Source organism: Anomaloglossus baeobatrachus, chromosome 2 (genome assembly GCF_048569485.1).
Source record: "Anomaloglossus baeobatrachus isolate aAnoBae1 chromosome 2, aAnoBae1.hap1, whole genome shotgun sequence".
NCBI lineage: Eukaryota > Metazoa > Chordata > Amphibia > Anura > Aromobatidae > Anomaloglossus > Anomaloglossus baeobatrachus.
In genome coordinates, this window is record NC_134354.1 from 683,445,496 (window position 1) to 683,468,567 (window position 23,072).

At 42.6% G+C, this 23,072-nt stretch overlaps 1 protein-coding gene across 1 annotated transcript in view; it reads left to right on the forward strand.

Annotated features, from left to right (window-relative positions):
- Positions 1-19,264, forward strand: part of GPR84 (G protein-coupled receptor 84) — a 37,882-nt gene extending 18,618 nt beyond the window's left edge. The window contains exon 2 of the mRNA XM_075334516.1: positions 17,798-19,264. Coding sequence (XP_075190631.1) covers positions 17,834-18,967 — 1,134 coding nt within the window. The 5' untranslated portion in view covers positions 17,798-17,833 and the 3' untranslated portion in view covers positions 18,968-19,264. The remainder of the gene's footprint in view (positions 1-17,797) is intronic.
- The last annotated feature ends 3,808 nt before the right edge of the window (positions 19,265-23,072 follow it).

Consider the following 23,072-nt stretch of genomic DNA (forward strand, 5'->3'; position numbering starts at 1 on the left):
TTTTATTTAGGGGTATTAGACTACAAGGGACTGAATACAAATGCACATAACAATTTTCAGATTTATATTTTAAAAAAATGTATGATGTGTACAGGAAATGATACTTGATTTTCTAAATACCTGCTACTTATTTTTGGTATATCCTATAAAATTCCAACAAAATAAGTTTAGATCAACGGGTGTAACATGAAAAAATGAGGAAAAGTTTACAGTATATGAATACATTTTCATTTATAGACAACCACTTTGAATAATTAACCCCTTTTAACAATTTTAAAGGGTAGTAAAGAGCATTAAAAATTGACCAAGCAGTATTTGGTTGTTTCTTTCAACCCCTTCTAAAGTGCTACCAGACTGTAAGGCGGTCCCTGAACTCCAGGTTTAACATTATTGTGGCCAAATTGCATTACGTCAGCTACTGCAGGTTAAGTAAAGGCTGTTGTGTTGTAACGTTATTTTGTAACCTTAACCTAAATGTTAATGAAAAGAAAGTGATAAAGAGGAACTTGTGTTGATGTGGCGCCCCTGACCTGGTCAGGCACCACTGAGTACTGCACCCATGCTGGGGACAGTACAAAACAGGTAATCCAGAAGGCTGACCGAGGTGTGACTACACAGGCGCATAGTGATCAGGTCTCACACATGTACCTTTGGGAGGACCCCTGGGGATCCCAGGAGGGGGCGAGGCCTCCATCTCCACTCAAGGGGTGTGGTAGAGAGCCTGGTTGCTAGGTGGCGTAGGCAGGCACAAAGGGAAAAGTGGAGGAGAGGACAGTCTGAAGCAGAGTGTGGAGGAGTGAGGAGCATGGAAGTGGAGCTCAGACAGGAGCAGCAGTGCAGGTCCCACGAGTGAGCCGGTTTAGTGTGCAGCTCAGGGAGAGCAGAAGCAGACCCTGGAGCTGTTGCAGTCTAACAGCGTCCGCGCAGTGACTACTGACGGGGGAGAACGGTCACCTAGTGGTGCCGTCCAAAATCCACACAAGGCTACAGAGAGAGCAACGGAGTGGAGAGTAAGAGGACTGCTAGGGAGGTACCAGGCCCGCAGGGGTAACAGGTCCCATTGCAGGGATAGATTCACCTTTCCCTTGCCAAACCTGCTTGAGGGGGCACTTTACACCCCCAAGACAACACCACAGAGTCCGCAGCCACGTAGCAAAGCGAGGGCCCATAGTTCACAGGAGGCAAGCAGCCGGAGTGACCTGGTCCAGGCTACAAGCAAACGGGCCGAAACGAGGGGAGCAGCAACTTCCCTGGGTGACCCCCATAGGGACTGCAAGTCGGGGTTACCACAAACAACAGAGGGCTAAGGAAGGCGAGTCAGTAGCCACCCTCACAAGTCAGCCTGAAGGACGCCTGGTTCCAGCCTGGTTCATCCCAGCTACGCCCGGGTTACTCACCCTGCCATCAACAGTGAGTAAAACCCCTGAAAGACATTCTGCTTGTGTTGAGTTATTCTGCGCCTTGTGGTTCCACACACTTACACAGGGCCCTGGGGCTTGCCTCACTCTCAGGAGGCTATTACAACTGACTGCACCCACCATCAGCCCCAGGCATCCCTTAATCTGCAGTGGCGGTCCCCACTGACCGCAATTCTGAGAGTGGCGTCACGACAATCCTAAAAGAAGGTTTCCTACCTGTGACCAGACTGTTCCATCCACGTGGAGTCCCTGAAGGTAATGCACCGACACAACACTGGAGGGGCTTCACATTGATACAACTGAACTGTTCTTGTTACTATTGAGTCGCAGTGTAAAAATGAGTAATACCGTGTTTTTCTAAAAATAAGCCCTCCTCCCAAAAATTAGCCACAGTAGGACTTTTCAGCATTTTCGGTGTAAGGCTGAACTTTAAGCACTAACCGGAAAATAAGCTCTAGTAGCTTTTTAATAATGAAGTGTCTGTGCAGCTAAAAAAGTAAAACAATATTGCAAGACACTTCTTTATAGAAAGCAGACACCCGAAAAGAAGAGAAGAAAGACAACAGAAGACCCAGCAATCATACTCACCAGACGCCAAATGGGAGGACCTGCAGCAGAACTCACACCCACACACATCAGATCGCACACCAACAGACATCAGATTGCGCACCCACACACATCAGATCACACATCAGATCGCACACACTCACCACATCCAGCGGTACTGATAGCTTCTGGTCAGCAGGGTAACCTAGGATGCAGTGCGATAGAATGCATAGAGGGCCTGCAGTAGAACACATCGATATGTTCCACTGCCGAGTCCTCACTGCATTCCACCACAGGTCCTTGCATCCAACTGCACTGCGTACCATCTTTCCCTGCTGGCCGTAAGCAATTGATATTGCTAGATGTGGTGTGTGTGTGTGTGTGTGTGTGTGTGTGTGTGTGTGTGTGTGCACAATCTGATGTGATTGTGTGTGCGACCTGACGTATGTATGTGTGCGTGTATATATGAGTGTGTGACCTGATATGTGAGAGTGTCGGCCAGAAGCAGGGGAGGACCGCTGTGAAGCATATCTGCTGGGAGCGCCCGCCGAAGATCACAGGAGGACCTTGGAGCTATGCAGACATCCGGGGTCTGGTAAATATAATTCTCTGGGGGTAGCAGTGTCTCCTTTTTTTTGGGGGGGTGAATGTACCCCCAACTGTGTTTCCCCGAAAATAAGACTTGCCAGAAAATAAGCCCTAGTGCTTTTTTTTTGGGGCACACGGTATAGGGTTTCATTAGAAGTATAATCAGTACCATAAGTAATGGTAAAGAGCAATATTAACAACACATGATATATTGCTATACCCATAAATAACAATGCTTTTCCCACTTAAGCATGAATAGCTGCCTGATTCATGTGTGCTCATGTCTTTCTAGAAATAAGAAAGAGAAAAGCAAGTTTGTCTCTATCAGTTGTGAGAAAATAAGATGTTGAACTTGTAAAACATCACCTGACCAGTCTTTAAAAATTCCCTGTCATCCTGGTCACCACTCATTCCAATCTTTAACATGTTAACTCTAAACTATCTGTCAAAGCAGAGTCTAGCTGCTATAATCCACTTCCATTTCAATAAAATATTTGCATATGTGGAATGCTGAAAACAGGAATATTGCCTTAGGCCCCCTTCACACGTCCGTGTCTCCGGTATGTGCTAGGTCCGTGCCCGTATGTACCGGAGACACGGGCACACGTATACCCATTAAAATCAATGGGTATATGTGCACGCACGTGTTCTGGCAGTGGCCCATGCCTCCGTGTGGAGCAGACGTGTGCCGTGTGCTCCACATGGATGCATGTCCGTGTTTCTCCGGTAGCACGGTCCCGCACACGTACCACACGGATGTAGTGTGGATGCGGGTGCACGTGACACACACCGGAGAAACACACGTGGCATTGTAAAAAATAAAAAGAACACAAACTCACCTCCACCATACCTGCAGTCTCTGCCGTGGCTGTCACCTGCATCCATCCCCCAGTGAATTTGAACAACGCATCTTCTTCACTGGGGGCCGGAAGCAGCGTCAGCGGGGCGTGACGTGTATCGGGTGCTGTCAATCAGCACAACAGACAGCTCCAGAAGAAAAAGGTAAGGCGGGGCTTTCCGTTCTCCGTGTGTTATTACATATAACACACGGAGAACACACGTAGTGCCATAAACACGGCACACGGAGGGGAACACGCACCCTTGACACGTCTGTGAAAATCACACACGTGTTTCACGGACGTGTGAAGGGGGCCTTAGAGAGCATCCATCACCAGATTTAACAATAGAAACTGTATACATTATTAAATGCTTTGCTTACACCTGATGAAGCTAGTGTACTTAGTTTGAAATTCCACGTCAGAATGGCTGTATAATCCTTATTGAAAGTTTTCCAGCCAGTAACCAGTCTATTTCTACTCCAAGCAGACAAACTTTACAGCTATTCTGACATGAATATATGAGTATGTACACCAATCTCATCAGGTCTAAGATATCTATAAAATGATATCTGCAATATGTATTTTGAATTCTGTTGACAAATGCTCTTTTTAGAATTTTTAATTGTTAAAAACTACTTTTTGGGGAAAGGTAGTTGACAATTAACAGGGCTGCCATTATAACTCCCAGACAGAGCATCCTTTACAATAGTGTCATGTGGTGTTCTGCTTTTATCTCATCAGGTGACTTCGTGTCTTCAGACTCTGTTCACACTGCAGAGTCTGAGATGACACCTGGTGCTGTTGAGTTACTCTCAGAGCCAGGTGTCATCTGATTTTGGGCTCACTGGTGATCGGAGTTAATTTCTTCTAGTGGCTTGTGAATTGCTGCTGGGCTCACAGGTTGTTGAAGACCTATCACATCCGCCTTTACCCTTTAAAAGATGGTAGATCCTGGTTCCTCATATCGACTATAGCTTTAGCTTTGCTCCAGCGATACCAGTCTTTGTGTGTGGTGATCCAGTGCTTGGTGAACTGTTGTATGCCATTTCATGTGCGGTGAAAATAACCTTGTTGTTTTTTAATTTTCCTCCCTCTGCTTTATTTCCTCCTGCACATGTATTGTCTTTTCCCCTGTGTGTGGTTGCAGTGAGTTTGAGTCTTAGTTTTCCCCTGTCTGTCGTGGGATTCTTTACTTATGTCCAAGCCCTCCCAGGAGATGGGGGAGAGGTAGTGTTATACCAGGGCTACTTAAGATTCAGGGCTATGCTGGCGGTCCAGACCTTGTCACCATCTGATGTACCTCTGGAATAAGGGACAGCTTAGGGTCCACAGTCTGAGTGCCAGTCTAAGGGCTCCTACTCCTAGTTACCGTGTTATACCCCGTGACAAATAGCATATACAGAGCTCTAATATGCCCAGTAATGCAGTTAAGCACTCATTACTTCTTTATCTTAGCAAATCTTGTAGCCATCTTTTCGTGACTGCAGAAAAGTTGGGTGACAACACCGGGAGAAGTTGTAACTATTGTAAAAAAATGAAAATAATTGCAAATTTATATCTACTGATAACGTCTTTAATTATAAGCTGTCCTTAATTATAGCTCATTCCTTTAAAGTCGGTCACCTCAGGTGCATTAAAAATAATTCTGCAAAGTGTTATTACAAATCTAAATGGAATGTGAATACGGAAAATCCACAAGCAGTAAATCTACCTATAATGATAGACTGCAAAGCAAAAATTGTCCCCTGGATTAGCGCCAACTTATCTTCACCCATGATCACCTTTCATGTCTTGGCATTCAATCCAGGAAATATACATTATGCTAAAATGCTGAAGATATTTCCCCATGTTGTACTCGCGCAAGTATAATAAAATTAGATAATACAAAGAACACAAACTGTAAAGACTGCCATGTTACTGGCTGCATCTATGCTACATGTATGTGTTACTCTGGTTTCACCGAAACCAACCTATATTTCCACTAGTGGGAAAACACCTGCCCATCTATATTCTGTTCAGCATATTTATATCTGGGAATGTTGGGTGAAAAGTCTTGACAGTCATCATGGCTGCCATACGGGTTGTCGTTAGCTTTTTCAGAAGCCTAAATGGAAACATTTTTTCCTCTCTTAGTCCTTTATGTCTGCGCATCCAGGCAGTATGATCAATTTGCACACTGATATTCACTTTCATTCATCTTCTTTCAAAAAAGGGAAGGTCTGCCATTTTTAAAGGGGTTTTCTAGTTCTACAAAATTGATGACTAGTCCTCAGGATAGGCTATCAATAACAAATTGGTGGGGGCTTAATCTGTGCACCCTTTTTGATCATCTGTATCAAAAAGCTTCTAAAAGTCCACTTTAGGCTAAGGCCGGCTTTGCACACTATGACATCGCAGGTGCGATGTCGGTGGGGTCAAATCGAAAGTGACGCACATCCGGCGTCACTTGCGATATCGTAGTGTGTAAAACCTTTTTGATACGATGAACGAGCGCAAAAGCGTCGTTATCGTATCATCGGTGCAGTCTCCGACATTTCCATAATGCCGGTGCAGCGACAGGTACGATGTTGTTCCTCGCTCCTGCGGCAGCACACATCGCTGTGTGTAAAGCCGCAGGAGCGAGGAACATCACCTTACCTGCGTCCCGGCTGCTATGAGAAGGAAGGAGGTGGGCGGGATGTTTACATCCTGCTCATCTCCGCCCCTCCGTTGCTATTGGCCACCTGCCGTGTGACGTCGTTGTGACGCCGCACGGCCGCCCCCTTAGGAAAGAAGTGGTTCGCCGGCCAGAGCGACGTCTCAGGACAGGTGAGTGCATGTGAAGCTGCCGTAGCGATAATGTTCACTACGGCAGCTATCACAAGATATCGCACGTACGACGGGGGCGGGGACTATCGCACTCGACATCGCAGCATCGGCATGCGATGTCGTAATGTGCAAAGCCGGCCTAAGGCTATACGCCAACTTTGGCTGCAAATTTGGTACCGTGACCAAAAACGTTTGTGTCACTGCTTCATCCCAGCGTAATACAAATGACAGGAGCCGCATTGGGAGTTCCACAACCACAGCAAGCAAGTCACAAATAATCAAAGCCAATAGTTTTGGGGGTTTTTTTTTAGACTTGTTTGTCGTAGATACCTTTTTGGAGTCGCAGTTTGACCCCAGTCAATCTGTGTCCTTTTGACCTGTGTTGCGGCCAAAGTCACTGTGTGGTCCCAGCCTAATTGTTTATAATGCTTTCACCAGTATACATGGTGGTCATATTAGGTGTTGCTGCTTTGTCTTGTTTCAAGTAAATGGGATAAAATTTGCAATTCCCAGCATGGCTGCTACTATACAGTCATGGCCAAAAGTGTTGGCACCCTATACCTTGTTCCATAAAACAAAGTATTTGTCCCTGAAACTTATTGCAATTACACATGTTTTGTCATACAAATGATTACCGTATATCATTTATGTGTATTGGAACAACACAAAAATATAGAGAATAAAAAGGCAAATTGAACAAATTTCCCACACAACTGCAAGATTGGACGGGACAAAATTGTAGGCCCCTTTCCAAAATTGAAAAAAAGAAAAAAAAATGGGATCCAGCACTCTAAAACCTCACTTTTATTGAAGATCCATAGAAAACATCTGAAAATAAAACCTAGATGAAGGCCACATTGGTTTACGCATTTCTGGATATTCACCCCTTAATCATAACCTAAACTGGTGTATTCTAAAAATTTAAAGGGAACAGCGAGGGGTCACACTCACTCACAAAAAATGTAATCGTTTTCTAACTAAAAACAGTTAATACATATATCAAAGAAGAATAAAAACATGACAAAAAATCCATAAAAATACAAATATTACAATGCTAATTATGAAGGATAATATCTGTCAGTTTATTCAATCTTTTATGGTATGATGTCTCCAACATTAATATCCAGTAGGCTTCACGATTGAATAAAGTCCGCTTTCTATTTCCTCCTTGTATTGATGAAAAAATTACTTCCAGAGCAAAAAGCTCAAAACTTGAAAGATCGCCTTTGTGGGTCTGTAAAAAATGTTTTGAGACATTTGAGGGATTTATTGCATCAACATTATATAAATCCCTCAAATGTTCACATATCCCTTGTCTCAATTGTCTAGTTGTACAGCCAACATAGTTCATATCACATATTTTACAGTGGACACAGTGCACCACAAAATTACTACCACAGTATATGAATTGTTTTATCACATGATAATTATTTTGACCTTTTTAGTTGAACTTTATGCATTTGTTTCGCATATAAACAAGAACCACATTTATTTGTTCCACATTTGTGAAAACAGCTGGTGTAAGCCATGTTTTTCTATCAGTATTTAAATCATGAGAAACTAAACTGGGAGAAAGAATAGGAGCTAGTGTAGGGTATTTTTTTAGCTGAAAAAAGACACCCATTCTCCATAATATTTTTTAAAAATGTATCACTTTGCAGCATAGGTAATTTCTTTTTTTTATATATATATATGTATATTTGTATGTATGTGTGTATGTGTGTATATATGTATATATGTGTATATATATATATATATATATATATATATTAATATATATATATATATATATATATATATATATATATATATATATATATATATATATATATATATATATATATATATATATATATATATAATCTGATTATATTCTTTTGGTGATTTCTTTTTTTATGTATTACCGTATTTTTTGTTTTACAAGACGCACCTCCAATTTGGAAGGAAAAAAATAGTGTCCGTCTTAAAATCCGGTGATGTCTTACCAGAGGTGGGGCGGCAGCGGTAGTGGAGCAGGGTCAGAGGAGGGAGGGGTGGTGCTGGAGTAGGGCGATGCTGCTGTACCACCCCAGCGCCAGCAGCCAGGCTGCTGCTCGGATCCGGATCCACGGTGGCTCAAGGGATCTTAAGACCCGGGAGGGGCCGCGCGGACACTCGAAATGAAAGGGGGGTATTTACAAGGGATTTTGTTATTAAAGTTCGTGACACCACCCACGGTGCGTGGTAAGGTGTAGTACCACCGCTGCTATGGATAGCGCCCGGTGGCGATGGTTTGGCAGCTAGATGTTTAACCCCTCCGTGGGTAGGGGGAGAGTGCCCCGGGGCTTGGTGGTGGTGAAAGGGGAGCACTGTTGGGAAGGAAAGGGTCACTGCGTTCTCACTCAGTCCAATAACACTGACACTGACAACTTGTAAACTGGAATTCTTAGCACTGCTGTAGCAGGGAGGGAGTAGGCTGGGATCTGTGCCCGATGGTGTTGCTTGTTAGCCTGTGACCTTTTCCTTGCCACTTTCTTGACTAGTTGGCCCCTGTAGTGTGAAACTAGTCGGATCCCGCTCACCCGTATGGCTACCGGAGTGAGCTTGCCCTCAGGGTTCACACTTGGGATTTTCTGGACTGTGTATTGGGTAAGTCCTATCCCCCTCGTTGCGCTAGTACCATGATTTTGAAGCGGGTGGAGGACGAATCATGAAGTCTTCGCCCTCGTCGGGTAAATTACCAGGACACTTGAAGCTACTTCCCGACCTAGGGTCCACGTACCCTGCCGTGCCCTGGCCCCTGACCAGAGATGGCTCAAGGCCGCCGGCTGCTCTCCTTGGCAGTTCCGTGCCCCTTGACACGATCCCCTGCGACCGGGGTTCCAGCTCCTACCAGGTCCAGACCAACGTCTGCCACCTAGTAACTGAGGAGCCCAGCTCCTAACCTCCTTCAACAGCTTGTGACTTCTCCTCTCGAGAGTCACCACTCAATTGACTTGCTCCTGACACTCCTGACCCTCCCTTACCAACCCCCCAAGTGGGCGGCACTATTCCCTTCAGGCTACCCATTGGTGTGTCTGGTGAGTGTGGTGCAGAGTGTTTTCTAGGGTTTCTGATTGGCTCGTTCTTAGCAACACCAAAGGCCAGGGACCCGTAACCAAGGAGGAGATAGTCACCATGCAGAAGGGCAGATTGCACAATGTCCTGTGACGAGCTGATAGGCCACAGCGTCACACTGCCGTCGGTAAATTTTTAAAAAATATTATGGAGAATGGGTGTTTGGTTTTTTTTTTAGCTCCTATTCTTTCTCCCAGTTTAGTTTCTCATGATTTAAATACTGATAGAAAAACATGGCTTACACCAGCTGTTTTCACAAATGTGGAACAAATAAATGTGGTTCTTGTTTATATGCGAAACAAATGCATAAAGTTCAACTAAAAAGGTCAAAATAATTATCATGTGATAAAACAATTCATAAACTGTGGTAGTAATTTTGTGGTGCACTGTGTCCACTGTAAAATATGTGATATGAACTATGTTGGCTGTACAACTAGACAATTGAGACAAGGGATTTGTGAACATTTGAGGGATTCATATAATGTTGATGCAATAAATCCCTCAAATGTCTCAAAACATTTTTTACAGACCCACAAAGGCGATCTTTCAAGTTTTGAGTTTCTCTTGCACTGGAAATGATTTTCATCAAAAAGAGGAGGACTTTATTCAATCGTGAAGCCTACGGGATATTAATGTTGCAAACGTCATACCCTAATGGTTTGAATAAATGCACAGATGTTATCCTTCATTATTAGAATTGTAATATTTGTATTTTTATGCTTTTTTAATGTTTTTATTCTGTTTTGATATATGTATGAACTGTTTTTGGTTAGAAAAGGGTTAACATTTTTGTGAGTAGGTGTGACCCCTTGCTGTTCCCTTTAAATTCTTTAAACATCAAACCAGTTCAGGTTATGATTAAGGGGTGAATACCCAGAACCGCGTAAACCAATGTGGCATTGTCTATGTCCTGTTTACAGATGTTGTTTATGGATCTTCAATAAATGTAAGGTTTTATAGTGCTGGATCGCATTTTTTTTTCTTTTTTCCATTTACTTGTGGATTTTCAGATCCATGCCCTTACACAGGTGAAGCCGGTCTTTTTTTCCCTTCCTAAAATTGTGGGTAAACAACTTTGATGTTCAGACTTACCTGAGGCAAGTAAAGGGGGCTTTACACGCAACGACATTGCTAATGAGATGTCGTTGCGGGTCACGGAATTCGTGACGCACATCCGACCTCGTTAGTGACGTCGTTGCGTGTGACATGTATGAGCGATCGCTAACGATCAAAATTACTCACCTAATCGTTGATCGTTGACACGTCATTCTAATCACAAGTATCGTTGCTGTTGCAGGACGCAGGTTGTTTGTCGTTCCTGTGGCAGCACACATCGCTACGTGTGACACCCCAGGAACGAGGAACAACAGCTTACCTGTGTCCTCCGGCAACGAGGTGGGCGTGACTTTCTTTCGGCTGCTCTCCGCCCCTTCGCTTCTATTGGACGGCTGCCGTGTGACGCCGCACGAACTGCCCCCTTATAAAGGAGGCGGTTCGCCGGCCACAGTGACGTCGCTAATCAGGTAAGTCCGTGTGACAGGTCCTAGCGATGTTGTGCGCCACGGGAAATGATTTGCCCGTGACGCACAACCGACAGGAGCAGGTGCTTTCACGAGCGACATCGCTAACGATATCGCTGAGTGTAAAGCAGCCTTTACAGGTGTGGGCAATATGAAAATCACACCGGAAACTAGACTAAAAGGGGAGATGTTATCTCAATCTTTTCATTTTCGTTTCTGTATGCTACACTAAGTATGAAGAACAGAAAGAAAAGAAGAGAACTGTCTGAGGACTTGAGAACCAAAATTGTTGAAAATATCAAAAGTCCATAGATCCATATGGATCATATGAACATATCCAGAGATCTTGATGTTCCTTTATTCACATTGATGTTTACAACCCATCGCACTTTAGCTAATCTCCATTGATGTGGACAGTAGAGAAAAATTGATGAAAGGTTGCAACACAGGATAGTCCGGATGGTGGATAAGCAGCCCCAAGCAAGTTCCAAAGAAATTCAAGCCGTCTGCAGACTTAGAGTGCATCAGTGTCAGCGCAAACTATCCGTCAACACTTGCATGAAATTAAATACTATGGCAGGAGACCCAGCCAGGAGGACCCCACTGCTGACACAAAGACATTAAAAAGCTAGATTAATCTGCGAAACCTTTTAAAGAGCTTTATAATATAGAGATTACTTTTTAAACACCTATTGTCTTAAAAAAAAAAAAAGAATTATAATTAGAAATCGTCCATTTACACATTTTTCGATTTCTGCTCACTTTTTATGAGAGTAAAATTTACCCATGTGGTTGATTTGACAGAGTCTTCCATGTTTGAGATCTAGTAGCATGTTCCTCTGTTTAGCTACTTGCTATAATGCATAGGTCCAGACTGGTCCTAAGCTTAGGGGAGTCGCCATTGTGATTTGGCAGAGGGCTAAAGTAGACCAAAGTGAATGATTTAGTTAGAATTTTACAACTTGTTATGGGCCTTCAGGACAATATTTGAAGTTGCAGGGGTTGAGGGCGAATGTACATATAGCATGAATGGGATCTTCTGGTAGCGACTTACACAAAATATTCAAATTTTAGATAAAGACAGCAAAGCAATGAGTTGTGCAGTATGGGTCTGTCCCATGAAACCCTGATAAGTCTGCTAGTTCAATCCCGTGATGAGAAACTAGGAGTGTGGACCCAGACAGTAATAGTAAGGCTGGAGTCACAATTGCGTGTAATTTGCGTGAAGATCATCTCATACTGCTCGGACTGGCCAGTGGCTCTCCTGACAGGAGCATGTAAACTACATAGAAATACATGCGGCTGACCTGCTCCTGTCAGGAGAGCCGCAGCTGGTCCAGGCAATGCGATCCTCACGTGGGTCACACAGAAGTGTGACTCTAGCCTAAGGGCCATTAGCATCTCTCTTCTCTGACTAATAAATAGGGGTCTGCTTGAGGGGGGGTTCCCCTTTATAATGTCTCTATGCCCTTTAACAGAAAGAATTTGACTGGTTTTAATGAAACTCAGTTTAAACATTTTTAGGACTTGTTTAGTATTCTAATGTCATTTTAGGGACTCATTGTCTACAGGAATCAATGATGATCAGAGGCATCACTTCTTGGAAATTAGGGAGTTACATACCCTTCACTCCTCTAGATTGAGCTTAGCCAACATCTGATCTTGCCATAACCCCAGCATTCTGTCATTTAGTCTGGATAAATCATGTGTTTGTATTGGTATCACAATAAAATAATTCACATATGACTTCCCAGATGTCGCATAGTGTGATAGATGATGATATCACAGTGTCTTAATTTAGTGTAATAATGCTTGTGCTAAAGTAATATAGAAACTTCTATGAGATAACAACACAAAATAGACCAGAGAAGAAAGAGTTAACAACAGAATCAGCAAAAACAGTTCAAGTTAAAACGAGAACTAATGTTCTTACAGAACTGATGGGAAATTATTGAGCAAGGTGGGGCTTTTAAGGAAAGACGTTATATAAAGACAGCCTGAGCATACAAACTCAGATCATCAGGAAGTGTGAGTGCCTCTGGTGAGTATATCGCAGCCGGCAGCGTCTTACACCAGTCTCGTGCTACAATTACGATGGTCTTACAGAACATTATTGTTAGGATAAATACTATATATTGTATTTCTTACAAGGCAACCTTTAGTGTGTAATTTCAGGTTTACCAGAAAAATCATTAGAGTACAGGACTTTGTGATATAATTGTTTTACTAAGTCATTATATTACAAGGATGCTAAGGGTTGGCAATGCACGTGTCCTGGGGGCCAGGGACCGATTCAACAGACTATTTTGCTTTTACAAGATCGTTAAAATATAAGGTTGACTGAATGTTTTCCCCTAGTGAAGAAAAGGACATAGGAATAACATCCCAGATTGGAGCGCTAATGGTATTTAAATTGATGGGCAATCTTCACGGTTACAAATATGCCTAAAAATCAGGACTTTTTAAAAAAAAAAAAAAAAAAAAAATTAATAATGTTTGCCTATAATTTTATTTTAGAAGATTATTTTTAAAGAGAATATGATATAGAACAAGTCAATTACTAGGGGCCAATATAATATTTGTGCATCATATACAGCTACCAAGGAGCCCAGTAGTTAATAGGGTTCCCAAAAAGTCAGTAATGTTTTTCATACATTATTGGTGGATTATTAGCGAAGCATAAAGATTGTGTTCAGTGACTTAGTGAATGGGCTCCTTGCTTCTTAATATTACAGCATTATGTCCTACTGCTGCCTGTGTCTGTCCTGAGTAAACAAAAAAAGATTATTTGCCTAATATGAACTTTGTAATGAGGTTTTAGAGAGCTGATCATGGGGGTCTTGGATGTGAGATTGTGTGTTTTTTATATGCTAGCTGCTAGCACATAGATCATTTATATTATACGGCATATATAAAACGTAGGTAGCATACATAAATACATAGTAAGGCAAAGATCTTTACGGAATTAGTCATGGAGGGGTCTTTGGTGAAGAGGATTTGTTCATCTGTTATTTCAGAAAAATCCTCATAACTGTACAAATGAATTTTATGCAATAAAATATTTTCTGCAATTACGGTCACACTGCAACAGCACTGCCTGACTATACCCAAAAATTGTCAGATTTGATTTTTTTAAAGGTTTTTGGAAAAGGAGGCATGTTTTTTTCCAGTCGCAACATATGCTAGATTTACTACTCATGTGTGACACTTTTTGGGCAAAATAAGCAGCTTAAAGGGTCTCTGTTAGCAGGTTTTTGCTACCTCATCTGAGAGCAGCATGATGTAGGCAGATAGATCTTGAATCCAATAATGTATAATTTAGATTACTGGCTGCAGCCATTAGTACACAATTAGAATTTTTAGATTTAGCCATGTAGCAGAGTCCAGCGATCTGTCCCACCCACACCAGGCTCTCCTTAGAGATTGACACCTCACTGTCAATGTACAATCAGAGGAGGGGGCGTGCCGGACTGCCTTGTGCTTGACATTGTAGTCCAAGTAATAAGATGTCCTGCTGGTTAAATAAACGTAGTAATTAAACAACAGATTGGAGCTTGACAAGACAGACATCCCTGAATTATCTGTGTTAACCCTTGCATCATGCTGTCTTCAGATTACATAGCAAAAACCTGCTGACAGATTCCCTTTTAAAATATCCCGATTTTGGATGAAATGAAAAGAAAGTCTTACATGTGTCAAAGATACTGCACATTAAACTATTAAATCTATTAAACTACTTTTCACCACTGTAGACTATTTGATGTCTTTACTGACGGACTTGTCTGCATTTATGCCAACCAAATGTTTGACATCAATAGTAAATTTGATGACTCTGAGATTCTTTTACAAAAAACTAAATAGTTTTCAAAGCCAGCTTACCCGTACACTCCTGTGTGTGGATTCCAGTATCAATCCAGAAGATAGTCCGCACGGAAAACCAGAGCAGGAGCCAGCCACGGGAAATCCAAATGAAAAAACTTTATAACTCCAGCGGACAAATTTGAGGATACAGATATATATTAAAAAATTTTTTGCATTTGCAAATCTTTATTTTGAAAATATTTCATAAAATTGGAGCCACACTTCTGGGCGGTGAAGGAAAAAGATTAGGAGTGGTAGCCTGCTTTGACTACGCGTTTCGGCATACAAGCGCCTTCTACATGGTCATGGAGACCATGTAGAAGGCGCTTGTACACCGAAACGCGTAGTCCAAGCAGGCTACCACTCCTAATCTTTTTCCTTCACCGCCCAGAAGTGTGGCTGCAATTTTGTGAGATTCTTTTAGAAGCTCCAAGTTTGCTGCTACTTTTTCTAAATGGCCAAAAGTGCTGTGGTTCATTGTTTGCTGTGTGTCACAAAGGAGTTATTAAAGGTACTACAAATATTTTTTAACAGAGGCAAGCAAATCAATTTGCAGAACCCTAGTCCATCAACCACCCAGTAGTCCAAAGCCACCAGATAGGAGCTCTATGAGCCTCCACCAATTTATTATTATTATTATTATTATTATTATTAGCGCCATCAATTCCATGGCGCTTTACATGTGAAAGGGGTATACATAATAGGGACAAGTACAATAATCATAAACAATACAAAGCACCGACTGGTACAGGAGGACAGAGGTCCCTGCCTGCGGGGTCTCAGTCTACAAGGGATAGGTGAGGATACAGTAGGTGAGGGTAAATTATTTTTTTATCAGCCTCCCCTGCTCTTCTTCTGCCAGAACTGTCATGCATGTGTCACTCTGCAACAATCAATCTACAAAAACGAAGAGGCATAGGGGGGAATCTGGCAAGCAGGAGGTGGTTCACAGGGATCCCATCCAGAAGCCATAGCATACTGACATGGCAGCTGGACCAAGGGCTGAAGAATTGATTCACTCATCTCTATTAGTGACATTTTCAATAATTTTGCGGGGATGGGGGGTCTACTAAACCCAGCATGCTAAAAGTATTTGGTCATGAAGGCACTTTGATGGTCTTTCCTTTCAATAGGTCATCAAATAAGGATTGGTAGGCATAACCGACCTACAAACCCCCCTAAAGGAGCAGTACAAAAGTGTTATCTGCCTATCTGCCTGTTTATCCCAGAGTATGGTAGAGTGGAAGGGTCTTCAAGGGTCATCGGGTCCAACCCCCTGCACTAATCATCCCAGCTATGTGTTTATCCAGTTTCCGCTTGAAGATTTTCATTGATGGAGAGCTCAGTACCTCCTGAATTTATCTAAATTGAGCAAAAAGATTCACAAGCCGGTGGCCAATGGCCGTGTGGTGTCACAAACATTATGTCGTGCCGGGGCTGGACTAAGGTCCAACAAATTGTTTTGCTCAACTCTACTATCTATTTATCTGTTGGACATAAACCGGGAGCTAAGGCTTCATTACAGTTAATTATAGACTATACATTAAGTTGTGCAATTATTTCTACAATCCTAAAGACAAAGGTTTCCTGTATTTTTATCCACTGTACAGAGCCGTATAACCACACGCTGTGGGACATCCAATCCAGGCTCAAACTGGCTGTACAGGTTACCTGAAATTTCATATATAAAGCAGCAAGAAAAAACAGCAATACATTCCACACCTTAAGGAAATCACTATAAATATATGTTCCATTTAAAGTATGTAATTGCTCTACATTATTGTGTCCCACAGGGGATAAAATTAAATGGTCCCACAGGGGATAAAATTAAATGGAGTTTACATTTTTTTGTTAAGATGCTGAATGTATTTCAGTTTGTGCTCTTTTCTGCACCTACCTGCCTTTTACGTATTTAGGTGAACAGAAAAGTTAAGGGGGGATTTTCAGGTAATTTGGTATTGATGGCCTTTCTACAGAGGCCATGAATATCAGGTGCAGGTCTGACTCCTGACAGTGATGTTTCCTGTTCATTGATTATAATAAAGGTTTCGTATTTTATTTTACTTTTTAATTTATGTAAAACATGATAACTATTCAGAATTATTATTTTTATTATTATTATTTAAAAATAATAATAATAATATGTTGCCTATTTCCTATGCTGTGACTGCATCAGCTGTGATCTGTGTACACCCCTTGTCATGCCCAGTTTGCAGCTATAGGTAGAGTCCAGCACCAACTTAATGCAGCCTAGCGCTATAATTTCCCTCTAATACAATGATGAAGGAAGACCATTGCTGGCTCCAGTGCTTGGATCACAGTAATTACCGGTGAACCGTGAACACAGGTCTGGGCACCAATGCTAAGGCAGTAACTTCATCCTTGTATAAGAACAGGTCACTGGATGAATTGACCACCACATCCCTGGTGCCCAGATCTGGTTCAAATCTCATCAGTAATCACAATGATCAGAGCACTACAGCTGGCAATGTTATGACTGCTCTGCTGTGGTCACTAACTATCGGTGAGTGGTGACCAGAGCCACTATAAACTATACTACCACGCCTCATCCCCTCTTCCCACATTATGATCTTTAACTGCTGTTAGTTGTATCTTTCCTGCAAAATCCTGAGTGGCAAGCTTTCCCAGGAATAGCTTTTCCAGTTTTCCCAAGAACAGATAGAACTAGGAGTGGCTGAAGAAACTAGAAGGAGGCGGCAGCATTAGAGGGGGTTGTACTAGTAATCTCCACCCCTACGCCTAATGCTGACCCTGGTTGTTGCTTATCGCCCCCCAAAAATGTGACCACCCCACCCCCTTTTCTAAATTGAAGGTAAATTTGGAAGCATATTAATATCTGTCTAAAGCCATGTGCACACGTTGAGTATTTGGTGAGGTTATTTTACCTTCATGATTTGTAAACCAAAAATAAGAGTGGGTAAAAAATGCAGTAGTGGTTCACAGGTTTTTAATTATACTCTTTCCTCTGATTTTTCCACTTTGGGTTTTGACTTACAAATATTAAGGTCAAAAACTCACCGAATACTCTGTGCATGTGGTATAATGCAGCTTGGTGTAATAGTGTGAACTAAAGTAACTTTAATATTTTTAAATCCATTAGAAAGAAGATTTGCAGTAGAAGAGACCATACATCACCATGAATGACTCAGAATCTGGGATGAATGAAACGGATCCCTTCTCCTGCTATCACCCATCTATTGTGGACTATCGATACTTTGCTGTGACATGGGGTATCATCGTGTCTTTGGTGGGGACAGTGGGCAACGTGTTAACAGTTATTGCCTTTGCTTTGGATAAAAAGCTGCAGACCCGTTTCAATCTGCTCATCATCAATCTAACTGTGGCGGACATCTTGTACTGCACGTTCCTACAGCCCTTCTCTGTAGACTCCTATCTTCACCTACACTGGAGAAGTGGAGCCTCCTTCTGCCAGATATTCGGAATGCTGTTGTTTGTGTCCAATTCTGTATCAATTATGAATCTGTGCCTCATCGCCATCAGCCGTTATATTCTCATCACCAACAATAAACTCTTTGATCGTATTTTTTCCAAGACTGGTGCAACAATCATTCTCCTGACCACCTGGGTGGCAGGATTTGCCAGCTTTGCGCCACTTTGGCCAGTCTACGTGCTAGTTCCTAAAGTTTGTACTTGTAGCTTTCATCGTATAAGAGGGAGACCTTACACCACCATTCTGATGGGCTTTTATTTCGTGGTGGGTCTAAGCTGTGTTGGAATTTTCTATTTGCTTATCCATCTCAAAGTTAAATCTGCTTCCAAGGCTTTGGACCAGTACAAAATTACAAATGTCAAAAATACAAAAGCAAATGTTTCCAATGCTAATTCTGGGGTAAATAGTAAATATCATGAGGTGGAAGATAGTGGTGTAGACACAGGGGCCTCCAGTGAGGTCATCTCAGAACATGTTACGACTTCTAAATCTACAGTGACATCTAATTCTACTGATTACGTTCGATCAGCCCCTTCCACAGTGCCCCAACCAAAGGACTCTGGATCCGATTTCAAAAAGGTCACTCGCATGTGTTTTGTGGTCTTTCTCTTCTTTGTGGTCAGCTATATCCCCTTCTTGTTGCTCAACATATTTGATGCCAAAAATGCTGCTCCCCAAGTTGTTCATATGATAGCAGCAAATCTCACCTGGTTAAACAGTTGCATCAATCCCATTCTATACGCAGCAATGAACCGACAGTTTTGTGAGGCATATAAAAGAGTTCTTCTTTTAATTGTTAATAAATTCAGAAGAACCTAAGGCTTCCAAGAACTTTTCTGTGACTGGATGCTTGAAATTTGAGTTATAGACTTCACTGATGGACTGATTCTGTGGAGAGTCGCTACTGAAAGCATTTTTTTAACTAAAGTATTTCTGAAGTAATTCAAACACCGATCATACCTTAGGAAAAAAAACCTAAAAAGTATAAAATTCCATGGCAACTAAGAAAAATTTGCACTCATTTTCTAACATTTATTTCCAAAAGGTTCTGTTGAAAAATAACTCAAAACTTGATGTTTTTATTTTCTTGTACAGCTGTTTGTATATAATATATTTATAAAGCTATTAATTGTAAATAGTAATAAATCTTTATATTCTTATAACTGATGAGACAATCTATTATTATTATTATTATTATTATTATTATTATTATTATTATATTGTGTTATAGGTTGGAAAAAAAACACAGGTCCACAAAGTTTATACATTTTATACTGATTGATTATTTAGGACCCACAATACCAATTCTTGTGAGAACAGCATCCAGCCATTTTTTAAATACTGGTATAGTATCTGCCATTACTATCTCTTGGGGTAGGGTGTTCCACAGTCTGACTGCTCTAACTGTATTTAGCAGCTGGAATCACCTTTCCTCTACATTATGAATGTCCCCTGTAGCTTTGTAAGCTCTTTGAAAGGAACAAGTCATGTACGAGTCTTTTATATTGTCCACACATGTACCAGCTCAAACTGAGATGGCGGGAAACCAGAGTATCCTCCGATGGGCCCCAGGTCCTTGGTAAGTGCCTGAGGAGAACATACAATTGAAATGTATTGTGGCACAGAAAGCCACCAGCTTTAAAATGGCCTATCAGAAGCCGGCAGCTGATGTCAGCGCACCTGTTATGGGCAATGTATAATGTCACTGCCATGCGCTACCCCTCTGACTATGGAGCAGCAAGAAAATGCTGCTAGCTGTAGGAGACCAGACCGGTACAAGAATCTTTTTTTTTTTTTTTTTTTTTTTTTATTTATTTATTTTTTCTCTGTGTAGTAGAAGAGTGGAATGAGGAACATAGGGGCCCAGGATAGTGGACATAGGGGCACAGTGTGGGGAAATTATTTTATTAAAAAGTCTAGATGGGGGACATTATTACAGTATGGGGACATTATTAAATAAAAGCGCCCAGGATGGGGTCTATTTCTAAATAATGGAGTTCAGGGTGGGGAGATTATTAAATGAGAAGGCCCAGAAATGGGAGAAATTACTAAATAAAGGGCTAGGGATAGGAGACATTATTAAATTATGGAGCCCAGGATGGGGACATTATTAAATGGGGCAAGATGGGGGACATTTTTACAGGAAGAGGACCAGGATATGGAACATTATTACAGGTTAAGAGCCAAGAAATGGAATACAGTGGAACCTTGGATTATGAGCATAATTCGTTCCGGGAGTGAGCTCTTAAATAGAGTTGAGCGCGGTTCGTGGTTCGAGGTTCTCCAGTTCGCGGCTCGAGTGATTTTGGGGGCTGTTCTAGATCGAACTAGAACTCGAGCTTTTTGCTAAAGCTCGATAGTTCTAGATACGTTCGAGAACGGTTCTAGCAGCAAAAAAAACAGCTAATTCCTAGCTGGCTTTCCGCTGTAATAGTGTAAGTCACTCTGTGACTCACACTATTATGACATTTCAGTGTATAGTGAACAGCGCATTCAGATCACTGCTGTATGGATAATGGCGATCGCCATTTTTTTTTTTTTTTTGTCCTTGTCTTCCTTCTCTAAGCGCGCGCGTGTAGTGGGGCGGGCCAGACACACACACAGCTAAGTGGACTTTTAGCCAGAGAAGCAACGGCATGTGTGATAGGATGTCCATGTCACATGTCCCTGCATTATAAAACCGGACATTTTCCTCCAGCACGCCATTATCTGCCTTCTGCGTCCTTGGTGTCAGACATCACTGGCGCAGCTCCTATCGCCGATACTGCTGTATACGCTCCATACACAGCACTGGACAGCTTAGGGATAGCAGTTTCTATCAGTCCTTTTAAGGGCTCATACCGGCAGGGTCAGAGCCATAGATGACAGAGTTTAAAACAGAGTTTAACAGCTACACAAGATGACAGCGTCTGTGTAGCTAAGGTCAGGGATTTCCTCGCTGCATTTCCCCATTAGGAGGGATAGAAAAGCAGGCTTCCTTTCCTCAACCCAGAGACCCACAACCCTGCCACTGTACCCTCCTGCCCTTTGCACACTCAAACTCATTGTTACTAAGCCATTATACTAGCAAACACTGAGTGAACTTAGTGGCATCATAAAAGTGGCTATTGGACTTCTGTATCGTCCCACAAGTGCAAAGATATTTGCAGCACGTCTGCCTGCATTGCACACTCAAACTCATTGTTACTTACTAAGACATTATAATACCAAAAATTGAGTAAACTTAGTGGCATACAAGAAGTGGCTGTTGTTCTCCATTAGTGCCCCACTGATGCAAATCTATGTGCAGCACCTGTGCAGGACACCCTCCTGCTCTGTTTTTAATAAGCTATAATGATGGCAAAAAATACTGCCATTTAGTGGCATCATAGAACTGGATGTTTTATTCCATTATTGTCCCACTGGTGCCAAGCTATTTCTAGCACCTGTGCAGGACACCCTCATGCACATTTTGCTACGCTAATGTTATAGCAAACTCAGGGAATTCATTGCTGCATTTGATAATTCGGAGGGATAGAAAGTCAGGCTTCCTTTAGCTTTTCCTTCTGTTCATAGACAACATCTCCAAGTCCACACCCGAAGAGCAATTTCTCCTCCACGTGTAAGTGTGGAGAGGCAGCTAGTGCGCATGCGTGTGCCGATTTACCCCAGCTGCAGCCTAACTACAGTGTTTCGCCTAGTGAGTATGCTCAGCCTGACTGTGCCATTCCTGACGCTAAGTCTTCATTTCGGGATACAGCGCATGCTCCCACACTTAGTGTGAAAAGCCTCTTTGCACAGGTACTTGCATTCCGTGCCGGGTCGAAGTCCTGTTTTGTGCCGAGACACCATGCTAAAGCTGATAGTCTTTTTTCAGAGACTCTATTTCATGCAACTGACCATGCTCAGGCACTTACTGCATCAGAAACTAGGTCCGGTAATGAACTCTTTGGCCCTGCCCCTGATGTGGGGGGGCCCATATAGACCACAGGGCATCAGGTGTCCTGACGATGTGTCCAGGCCACTCCCAAATGGCTTGCAGAGGTCTGCCCCTATGACTTGTCACCTCATTATTAATGGTCAGACGATGACTGGTGAGGTGTTTGTGTCGTGGCAGCCATGAGGTCATTATTGAAGTTGCGGTTCCAAATAGGACGCTAGTTATGCCACTCATGATGTGTCACTCTGCTTTTGTCTCCAGGAGGTGCATTGTGGTCCACCCTGGTTTGGGGCGGACCCAGGTTATAAAACGGGCTGGAGCCAACAAGGAGGTGCGCAGTCTTCTATTATGCTCCGAAAGAGCACACGTCCATGTGTTGAACCCATTGCGGCTTTAGGCCAGAGGTAGGCAGGGATAGGGCGTCGATGCAGGCCGCCACCACAGTTGGTAACGCAGAACGGTTAAGACCAGCTCCTGTCCTACCAGTCCTGCTTGTGCAGCCCAGTGGCATTAACAGGCCTGCTGCTGCTGATGCGCCTGCTGTCCACAGGTGTGGCCCCAATGCACACGGTCAGCGTACTGAATGGCCTCTGTGATGTTAACAGGGAGTTCCTGGGCTGGGTGGGCGTGTGGACCCTGTGACGCTAACAGGGCTCCCAGTCTCCAGATCCGAGTGGCGTCTAACTCGGTTCAGGCAACTATTAGTTTCATAGCCACACAGCTCTGTATCCTCCACCGAACCTTCCAGTTGCCAACCTCTCCTTTTCCATCTGGGAGCACGGTGGACATTGACTGCTGATGGGGATATATACCTTTCTCTTTCTTTTCTTATTAATTTTCGTTATATACCGGTAACATAGTATATACCACCTTATCCAAATCTGCCAGTCCCACCATAACAGATGGTGTTTCTTCATCAAATGTTACTTTTGCTTAACCACCAAACCCACGGACAAAAACTTTTTTCCCCTTTCCAACACACCTGTTCCCCTTTCCACCAGCATT